The sequence below is a fragment of the Gallinula chloropus genome (genome assembly GCF_964237585.1).
Source record: "Gallinula chloropus genome assembly, chromosome: 20".
NCBI lineage: Eukaryota > Metazoa > Chordata > Aves > Gruiformes > Rallidae > Gallinula > Gallinula chloropus.
Window position 1 is genome coordinate 7,495,417 of NC_140105.1, and position 11,154 is coordinate 7,506,570.

The window sequence follows — 11,154 nt, forward strand, 5'->3', positions numbered from 1 at the left end:
GACAGCACAGACTCCCAGTCTGTGTGTCCCTGATTCAGGGTGCTGGGAGTGAAAGGAGGTGTGAGTGAGAATGAGATAAATGGAGAAGACATGTCCCAAAGCATGTACACCAAATATTTCCTGGGAACACAGGCTCCAGTATGAAGCCAGGCAGTGGTAACCCTGAGGCAGCCATGGGGTCCACACTCAGCTTTTCCCTATGAACTTCCTCGGCTCGGTCCCCTCACCCAGTGAAACTCTTACCTGCCACAGCATGTGGGATGCTTGTGATCATCACCCTCTGTGTCTGCGTCTTGATGCCCGTGTCTGGACTCTGCATCTCCATCATAAGTGCTTCGATCTGCAACACACAGTGGGGAGGGGATGTATAACAGCAGGGGACAGGAGGGAGCCCCAGGACCATGGTAGGTCTGGGCAGCACCTCAGAGGACTGTTAAGCAGCGTCCACAGGAACGGATGCAAATGCCACAGTCCTCTCTGAACCTCCCCTTTCCATGCAAGATGCCACCTCCAAACCATGCCAGCTCTCACACTGACTCACAGCCTCACTCCCTCCTACAGAAGACACATGCACAGCCAGGGTTAGCTAATGAAGACCAAGGTTCTGCTTCTCATCTGCAGGTAATAACTGGGTTTTAGAAGAGCCACAGGCAAAGCACACTGCTTTGCTCTGGGCCCGAGCAGAAACTCAAACCCAGGGGACATGAAAACACTCTGTCCCTTGAGAAAGCGTGGCCACCACCCAAGCCAAGGCTTTGAAGAGCTGGCCAAGGACCAACTGCAGGGGGGACCAGAATTTACATGTTGGGAAGCAGACTGCACACAGCAATAGGGCCCAGCCCATAGGATGGAGGTGTCCAAGGGAAACTCTGGCCATTCATGGGGGTGCCCCCCACAGGTCTCAGCCCCACCTGTGGGCAGCAGAAGCCAGTCCCTCCAGGCACAGCAGAGACACACCATCCCAAGCAGCTCACCCTCCTATCTGGCAGCCCCTCCTGCCTTGACTCCTGGGGGATGCTGATGACTCCTTTTCAGACTCAGTTTTTCATAGATGATGCTGCAGAGGATGAGTCACCCTCAGGGCCACACTTCTCTTGTTCCTGGCTCCCAATTTTCTTTTATTTTTTTGTAGATAAGGATTTTCAAAGGTATTTTCCTCTTCTTATATTTGATCTCCTGATAACACAATCCTCACAGTGCAAGAGCCTCCTGCTTGCACTTGGAATCCTTGGCTCAGAGATGTGGGGTTGGGCACGCTCCTCATCTCCTCATTTTAGACCATCTGAGTGCCAGAGCGCTTTGGCTTTGTGGAAGACTCTCTTCTTTTTGTCTTCTGCTTCCAGAGATACTCAAAACTGGTCCAGCAGGACCAATCTGGTCTCTCCACACATTCATTTTGGGTGAGAGTGTAGCTTTTAAACTAGGATTAGAGGATTTAAGAGTGTGATTTGATGACATTCACGCATAATGAAAGGCATTGTCTTCACAAGCACCACAGTGACTTTGGTCCTAAGGCTTGCCAAGTTCAGGGAGGGTTGAAGCCTGCAGGACAGGATTCACTCTGAGCTTGACTGTCAGAACGGATTTTCAGCTGGTTTTAAAGCCAGGGTCAAATTAACACTAAACCAGAGAAGCCTGTTGAAATGTCCCACAGCAATCTGTATAAATACTTCTATACAGTATTTTAAAACAGCAAAGCCAGACACAAAGTGATGGAATATGAAGACTTTTTCAGACCTTTTAACCGAAGCCCCAATATAAGGTTGGGCATGGAGAGATGCTGTGTGAGAAGAGGCGAGGCTGGGCAGCCTGGCAGGTGGGACACCAATTTAGCAACCCCAGGTTTGGTTCCCTCTAAGCAAACACAGGCACCTCGGGGAAGTAACTCACTCCATAACTGTGTGTCCGCTCCACAGGCAGTACCTCGCCAGCACACACAGGGACACTGGGGGTGACCACAGCACTGCTCATCACCACTGTAATCCCAGTGCCATGCCCACTGGGCAGGTCCCACCAGGCTCAAGCAGGATTTCTTCCCTACAAGCAGTACAGAACACCCTGGCAGTTCACTCCCCGCCAGGCTCGAGAGACGGGTCTTCACCAGCAGAGACAAGGAACTGGCTCAGAAACTCACAGGGGCTCCCAGCACAGCATGTTCCCTTTCTTCAGCGAGCAACAAGACCAGACTCTTGTCATGTTCATACCCTGCTGGGCTCCCTCTTGTCATCAGAAAAATACCATATATTAAAAGGAACAAGTTGGCTGAGCCAGGGAGCTGCTGTTTGGGGGATGCCGCCTGCTGCCTTGGCTGCAGCCCGTGCACTTTGCTGATCAAATCTCAGCCTGCCTCTTCCTCTTCTAAGGGAACGAACGCTCTGCTGATTACAGGTTGCTGGCTGTTGGGAGCTGCTATCAGCTCAGCCGGCTGGCTGGGGGGCGGGAAGGCTGGTTAAAATACAGAAGGAACACTGGCCTGGGCTTTAGCATGTTCTGTCATGCTTTTGGTCAAAGAAGCTCTGTCTGGTTTAAATTTTGAGAGCCAGAAGCCACTTCCTGACATCGGTTGCTGGGTGGAGATGCATGCAGAGGTATCAGTAGGAGGACCGCTGAAGGAGCCGGGCTCTGAGGTGAGTCACCGCAACACACAGGCCCCACCAAGGCTCCCTCCAGACCAACCGGAATCTCTGCACAGAGGTGACTTCACCCCTAAAGCCACACAAGAGGCAACAGCAAAACTGTCTGTGCCCATCTGACTGCAAGAAGTCACTGGGTTTGCTGAATGCAAAGCAAAACTCGAACCTGCTAATGCCAAGAAAAAGCACCACTGCACATCAGGAGCACATGGGGAGCCCCAGGGGACGGGAGGGTGCTCCCTGCAAATGACCAGTGACTGATGGGATGCCGGAAGTTCTGGAGGAGGAGGATGGATCCAGCACGGATGGTCTCACATGGGAGGGAGAAGCCAGGGCAGATGCTTGCTGATGGATTGCTTGAGTGAGTTACTCTCCGTGTGTTTCCCATCCGCATTTCTCTGAGCTTTACACTTTGGGCACCCACCAGCACCCCAGAGTCAGGACACTGCAGAAGCGTCAGGCTCCGGATGCTGAGGCTCTGACATACAACAGCAAAACACTCCCTAGGTGAGGAGTTCAGCCACAGAACACAACCCAGGCACAGGCCTCTCTGCTTCATATGCAAGAAAGAAAAGATTTCCTCCTCCCTCCCCATGCTGCGATCACCCCTCCAGCTAAGCCTCCTACTTAAACCCACACAGCAGCAAAACCAAAACAAAGCTCGGTCCCTGGCCCAGCATGCTGCCCCTCACCAGGGCTGCCTGGAGCAGGTCATGCTTGGTACAATGCTCCACAGAAACAGGTAGCATCAGTATCTCCCTGCCTGGGACAGGGAAAGAAAGGAAGGGATGTGACTGAGCTCAGCCCAAGGCTCAGCTCCAGCCACATCCAGGATGTCACTTAAACAGGGAGCAGGAGTTTGATGGATAGCTCCTTCCAGGAAAAAAAACACAATCCAGATTCTCCAACGCCTGTAGAATTGTCTGGGCAGAGGAAGGTCAGCAGCTGCTGGAGAGTCTAAGCCTGGAGAAGCCCCCCAGCCATGCTGTGGGCCCTGGGCTGGTCCCTCCCCAGTAGCAGCACTGCTTCAGGAGGAGCCACTGGGGACCAGAGTAAGGAGGAGGCAGAGGGGAAAAAAAAAGGGCGATCAGCATCCATCAGCCCTACCCACAAAGTATGAGTCACGATGCAGCTCAAGTAGCGCAGCAAAGAAAAACACAGAGCCCAGCAGCGGCTGGAGAGCACAACCCTGCCCAGCGCTGCCTCCAGCTTTGCCAGCTGATGCCCAACAGAGGCCAGACCCTGGCTGCTGAGCACCAAGAGCTTGGGCTGATTCAAGCTCTCCCGGGAACTGGCCAAGGACATACAGCCAAAATGCATTTCAGAGGCTTCCTCCCTGTCCCAACAATATTTGTGCCAATATTCTTCCTACCAAGACAGTTTAGAAAGAAAGGTAAAAATAGAATAAAACAACCTAAGTGTTAGTCACAAGTATTTCATGGACTAGCAGGTGTTGCACGGCCTAGGAAGGGGCTCTCTGATTCCTCCAACCATGGAGACCAAGCTCTACATCCAGCTTGAGTCGTGCAGAGCAGCCTCACAGCGAGGACATGGCACTGCCCACTGCCTCCAGAGCAACCCCCTGTGTGATGGCAGGATTGCTGTGGGCACAGGCTGGAGAACCAGCAGCACGGTGACACGTTTGGAGCTGCAAAGGTGCAGCAGGGCCAGCAGCCTGCCAGCGCCACAGGAATCCCCGTGCAGCTGGCACAAACCCACACTTACAGCATGTGTGCCAGCTGGTGGCAAAGCCTGAGCACAGAATTAAGCAATTAAGAGAGCTTCTCTCTAGGACTGTAGCTCCTCGTGGATCTAAGCATGCAAGGCGCTCACTGGGTGCGTGCCGAGCATCCTTAGCACCCAGCACAGCTGACCAGTAAAGGTGCTCAGTATTTCAGGGGAGCTCTGAGGACACGGTGGTCAGCATACAGACCCTACTGCCGTGTAACGGCTGTGGCTCCATCCACAGCTTCCCCAAGGTCTGAAAAATGCAGAGGAGGAAGGAAAGCAGAGATGAGAGCCAACCCTTTTATCTGGGAGCTCCCTTTCCTGTGCGAACAGGTCTTAGACTTGCAAAGCCCTGTAACTACTCAGACCCTCACACTGCTCGCAGCAGGAGGGGCACATGCTCTCCAACAGCTGTTCCTGATATTTTAACAAACCCTCCCACCTGAGGAACTCAGAGCACTTTGCAAAGACTGCTTATGCTCCTAGAGAGCAGCTGAAACACAGCTGCTGGAGGTTGTTTGCTCAGTGCACCGTTTCTCCTCTACAACCCTGCACACAAATCCACGGAGTATTACTCAGCGCAGAATGTGGCCCAGAGTATTTCCTTTGGCAGGGCTCCCCAGCCAAATTTACCTTGAAACAGGCAGCAACCAAAGAAAACACCTTATTTACTTCCTCTAGCATGAGAAGTACTGCATTTGCATTGCCAGGCTCATACCACAGCACCGAGTAGCCCCAAATTTCCCCCCCTGGAATCCTCCTCCGGTCATGGGCATTGCAGGAGAGCTACCTACGACTCAAACGACAACTGGCTGGCTGTGCTTGTCACTGGAAATTCAGCTAATTCCACTCAACAGGATAAGGCACAGGCAGGAGAGGTGGGTGGGAGGAAAGCTAGCTTAACACTCTGCTTTGGAGAATCTGCAGTTATACTAAAACTGGCTACAGCTCTGAATGAATGCTACAGAAAAAAACAACCCCGAATGCTTCAGAGAATTACGCATCACATCCAGAAGCGTAGGCATACGCCTTCCCACTCTTTGGACTGTTCCTGGTCACAAATACGGTCATTTCTGAAGAAGTGGAAAGAGGCAGAGAGCAGTTAGCCATGATACATCCTCTGGAAGTGGACATCAGCTGGAAGCACTGGGAACACACACACACACACACACACACTGGACAGACCATGATCCAGAGCTGAACTGGGTAGTCTGGCGCCACATACAATGTTTTTTCCCCTGTGAAATGACAGTTTTGATGTTCTTTGGATAAAAAGATGGGAAAGGGAGAAAATGTGTCAGGAGAGTAATCCAACATAGGCTAAGCTACAAAAATAAACAAAAATCAGAGTTTTATTTCCTCCACACCTTCAGTACGTGCTGCCCCTCAGCCCGAATCCCAGAACCGGCTGGGATCCACGGGGCTCCGCAACAGGTCGCGGGCCCCAAGCCCCCGGGGATGGGGCTGCCACCCCTCGGACCCTGCACGTCCAGCGAGGCCCCAGAAAGCCGCGGCGGCCAGGATGCTCTGAACACCGATTCCCTCTCCGGGAGCACAAGTCAGCGCTGCCCCGGACACCGCATGGCGCCTCCCGGCCGCCGCCCCGCCATGCCCGGCGGTGCTGATGCCCGCAGCCCCGTGGCTATCGCCTGGCTCTGCTCACCTTTTTCAAAAAGGCCATTCGCGGCCGGTAGCGCTGCCCCTGGTCCAGCCGTGTGACGGTCATGGTGCCGAGCGGGCGGGAACGAACGAACGGACGGAGCGGGGTAGCAGAGCAGCGGCCCTAACCGGGCGCACCTGGCTGCACCCACCCGCCACCGCCCCCTGCCACCGCCCCCGCCCCCTGCCACCGCCCCCTCTCTCCGCCGGAGGCGGCGCCAGCGCTGCGCGCCGCAGCCAATCAGCACCCGCTGCCCCACGCTTATTTACATGAAGGCGTGGGGCTGTGCGGCTGCCGCCTCGGGGCGCTGCTGGTAGCTTGTGGTGCTGGAGGGCCGAGTGCCTGCTGCCCGTGCGGACAGAGCTTGGGCGTCAGGCTGGAAACGGCCCTCAGGAAAGAAGGCGTTTGTGCAGAGCAGGTAGTGCTAAGGAGGGGGAGGCAGGAGTTGGTGAAGCCCCCCCACTTGCTGCTCCCCTCAGAGACAGCAGGATCCCTCCCCAAAGTGCCCCAAGCCTGGAGCCAGGGTAAGATAAAGGTACCTAAGGCCAAGCTGATGTGACTGAGCATCGTGTGTGCAGGAGGTAAGCAGTGCTTCAGGTACCTGCTCCTTGATTGCCACCAGCCCAGCTGCGGATGCAGGAGGCAGCAGGTTGGTTTTTGGGTGAGTTGGTGGCTTTGCCATGTGGGGAAAGTGTGACTAACGGTGACCAGAGGAGGACCACGGTGTTGCAAAGTGCTTCCTCATGACTGAGCTGCCTTATGCCAGTGGGTGGGGGAACAGTACCTGGCTGGCGGCACTGGAAACCAAGAACTCTGTTTTTTCTGATTTCTTCAGAAATTGGTGTCACTTCCTCTTGCTGTGTGGGGCTCAGCCTGCCAGCACAGTTGGGCAGGAGTGGGCTCGTGCTCAATCTCATTGTGCCAAGGCTCCTATGAGGTGTTCCCTGGAATTCCTGCCAGCGGTGTGGGCATGGTGCCCTCTTGCACATCACCCACCTATGCATGTTGTGTGCCGATCTCCCTGCATCCTGCACAGAGAATAAGTACCCATGGGAGTGTACACTCACACCTTGGTGTGCACACTGTGCTATGAGTGCATGTACTGAGCAGGCACTCAGACCATGCGCCCTGTGAGCACCCAGAGATCCCACCCAGTGCTGCCAGCACACTTCCATGCCTCCTGCAGGCACAGGTCATCCAGGGGGTATTTATGCACGCATCCCCTTTGCACACCATGCACCTGTGTTCCCAATCATGCAGAGAGTACCTGTGTTTCCTGCACATGTGCAGGGCTGTTACTCTGGCAGTGTCTTCCCTGTCACGGCGTTTGCTGTTCTGATGTTACAATCTGCAGTTTGCACACTCAAGCACGTTGGCTCTGAGCTCGGAGCAGAGAGCTTTTGTATTTACAGTAATGCCCCCAAGGCATGAGCTGGTTTCCCAGATGCTTTGCCGCCTCCATGGAAGTGTTTTATCTTTATCTCTGCTTTTTCATAGTATCTGTGCAAGCCATTACTTTGGAAGGCCTTTCTCCCATGCCTGTTCCGAGTCATTCCCATGTGAAATCCCCCTGTGAGTCACAGCAGCAGCTGGATCAGACACTCCCTGCTTTCCAGAAGACTTTTCCGCCCTTCTCTGTTCCGTGCTGCTAGGTGACTTAACAATTATAAATAACCTCTGTCATTCCACATGCTAATATCAAAGTTATCATACCTCATGCTTCAAGGCATCGGCTAGTGGCCAAAGGAGCAGAACAGTTCTACTTATGTTTGCAGTGTCTCATAATTCAAGTGCTGAGGTGCTGTTTGGTTCTTGAAAACCAAGCACAAGTAGCACACAAAACAATGTAGCTCCATTTCTTGATTTGGTACAAAAATGAGGAAAACTCATTACGAATTTCAAATGGTTCCTCTAAACAGCTTTTTCCTTCCCAGGTGGTGGAATGACTTGGATGAACTCGAGGTGAGGACCAAACACTGGCCTAAGGATCAGTCACCACCAACTCTGTGTGCCCCACATACCATGAGGAACAAAAAATAGTCATTTCAGCCCCAAATACTGATTTTAAGCATTCCAGACAGGGATACTGGAGTCTTGCTGATTAGAAACATTTGAAAATTGGATCTAAAAATGAATTCAGAAGGAACAAAATTTCCTTGCAGGAGATCCAGATGTAGCTCTGAAGAGCTCAAGCTGAGTTGTGAGCTTTTCACCACTGCTGAGCTCCAAAGCTCACGGTCATTTTAAATCCTGCTGATCCACCACAGATCAGGTGTGGATCTTTTTCTGTTTCTAGTCTTCTCTGATGAGCTAAAATAAAGCCTATGGATATTCCTCTCTCTGTTATGAAGCTCCTTTGTGCCTTTGCTATAGATGTCCAATGTAAACCCAGCTACGTTACCACCTATAAATGACTGAGACCACCACACACAAGATCAGAGATGAAGAACGTTTCCCCTGCTGCCCAGGTGAGCCACCCCAGCAGTTCTGCCACGTGAAGCACAAGGCATTTAGATCCGATTATAAGAGCTTGGAAAGGGCAGACGCTGCTGGGCCTCTCATCACGAAACCCACACGTGGAGAGAGCAAACAGTTCTGCAATCCCTGACCCAGTCTGGCCGTTTCACACATGAATTTGTCGCTCAAGAAAGCGAGGGACTCAGATGGCAGGGGATAGTGGCAGAGAGCACCAGTAGCAGCTATGCAAACTTCCTGCTGATTTCTGGCTTCACAAGTTAGCCCTGGCCTTTTTGCACCCCAAATAACGGCAAAAGACGTTTCCTGGAGAGTCCACTTTACCTCCCAGTCTCTGCTTTCTACAGTAAATGCAGTGCTATTTATGTAACTGCAAGTTTGCAGGAGGTGTGTGACTCTATAGTGAAAATACACCCATGGCCATGGTCAACACTGCAAGGCCGCATGTGCTCCAGAGCCCACAGAGTGTGTCCCAGCTGGGGAAAGGTCTGGTGACTGTTAGTTTTGTCCTTCTGTCCTCTTTGTGAAGCCCCATAAACTGTGATCGTTCTCATCACTTTCTCTGGTGGAAAGCACTGCAGAGGAAAACCCCTCTTTTTTAACGATCGCATTTCCTACGTGGTTGCCCCTTCTTCACACATCTGAAGTTGAATCATGCAACAAAAAAGGCGTGTGGTGAGTAAACTACCTTTCTATCTAAGGAAACTGGGGACAGCCCTGAGGGGAAGGAAGGGGTAATGCACATGAAGCGATGCGAATGGTACTGCGAGCAGGGGGAGCGCAGGCTGAGTGTTGGTACCCAGTTCCCTCCAGGAAGGTTGCAAAGCAGTTTCAAAATAATTTTTTAAAAAGTGTAAATTCTAGCACAGAGACATGAGTTAATCTCAGGTCTCCCAGCGAGGCGACAGTTAAAGCTGCATCCCCAGAGTCCATTGTCCTGTCTGGGGGCTGGGGGGGGTCAGAGCACTCAAACTGAGAGGCTTCCTCAGGAGCCGCATGGGAAGAGCTGTGAGCACGAATGGGCGGCGTTTGCTTCCCGTCGCTCCTGGACTTTCCAGGGACAGGAAAGCTAAGGACAGAAGTGGCAAAGAGGAAGGAAAAAAGCAAAGCAGAGAAAGACTTTACACACTCTGACTTAGAGATGAAGCCTGGCTGCTGGGTAGAAAGGATGCAGCTGGGTTAACACCTGATCCAGGACAGAGCTATTTGTTTCCCCGGCTGAGCTGGATGACGCTGAGCCCACTTCAGTGTCCCCTCCAGGGAACACTGTCATCTCAGCACAGGAATAGCCCTTCCCACTCTGTGGCACACTGAGAGCTGAGCTGCTGCACCAGGAGATTGGGAACGGTGTACCTGAAGGGTTTTGCTGAGCTCCCCAGGCAATGGGAACGTGGAGGGGAGAGGAAGGAGGAAGCTGGGGACCAACCCAAGGCTTAGGTGACTTGGGCAGCTGGGTATGTGGAATGGCAGTATTAGAGAATGGAGTGAGAAATTTGAGAGAGGGGGATAGCAGCAGGCGGGAGTGGCAGGGACCCGCGCAGAGAGGGACAGCAGGAAGCAGCGAAGGCATGATGGGTACGCAGGGCAGCTGGAGGGCGAGGCCAGAGCAAAGGGAGCCTCTACCCAGTTTCGCTTTGCTGACACGCAGCACAGGAGGCGTGCTGGTAGGATTTCCATTCACTCAAAGCTACGTAAGTGCAGGGGGCACTGTAGAAACTCAGAACTTCTCTGCGGTTCTGAAGGTGAGAAGAGAGCTGTGTCGAGCCAGCTGAGACAACTGAAGTTTTAAAAGTTGGATGAGAGCTCAGGAATGACTGGCTTCCACACCTGCACCAAGGCCACCTGGATGTGCTTCCTGGGTGACCATATGAATTTTATACCACATCTTGCTCTCCTATGAGAAGTGTATTATTTCTTTTGTAAGGCCATATGTAGTAATTCATGTGGAATTTATCTCCATGTGAGCCTGTCCCCTATATAAGGTATAATCAGGGATACTCGTCATGGACTTTGATGAAGGAGGTGCTTCCAGTTGAGGCAAGGTGGCATTTCCTTGTGCTAAACTCATCTCACAGTCTCCTTGGTCACTTCTTTTTCTAACTTAAGTTAGAAATACCAGAGAAACATTGAAAGAAAAAGTCGGCAGATATCAAAGTTAAGATGTAAGGAGAGACAAATATTTAATGTCATCTTTACATACATGTTTGCTTCTAAATTATATCTGCAATCTAGTCTATAAATAGCCTTATCATAAAAGTATGACATGGATGTACATGCTCTCAACTGAGATACGCCTCATGAGCACAAGCATTTCCTTTTCAGCTGTATGTATTTATCTTCATCCTTAAGCCAAAGGAAAGTAACCGTGTTGGCAAGCATGTGTGTGAGAGCACAGACTTGATCTGACTGACCAACACACACTACATCAGGCTTCTCTGAGTAGTGTTGAAAAGCTGAATCAATAAGGAAAGCAATTTATAACACTGTCTTTTTGCATTTCATCTTACAGACCATGTCTTCAGCTGGTGTATTTGTGTAGGCAGCTGAGTTGGAACACTTTGCACTACGCTGGTCTAACTGCTGGCAAGTTAGTTCTTTGCATAAGTGATGAGGAGATAAGTTGTGCTCAGGGATGGGTCGCTGGAAGAGTCAGATTTT

General features: G+C 51.9%; 1 protein-coding gene across 1 annotated transcript in view; it reads right to left on the reverse strand.

The window, feature by feature from the left end:
* The window catches only part of RGS9 (regulator of G protein signaling 9), a gene marked incomplete at both ends in the record, with an annotated part of 26,839 nt that extends 20,752 nt beyond the window's left edge, over positions 1–6,087 (reverse strand). Inside the window, 2 exons of the mRNA XM_084273653.1 lie at positions 244–340; positions 6,025–6,087. Coding sequence (XP_084129779.1) covers positions 244–340; positions 6,025–6,087 — 160 coding nt within the window. The remainder of the gene's footprint in view (positions 1–243; positions 341–6,024) is intronic.
* Positions 6,088–11,154: the final 5,067 nt, after the last annotated feature.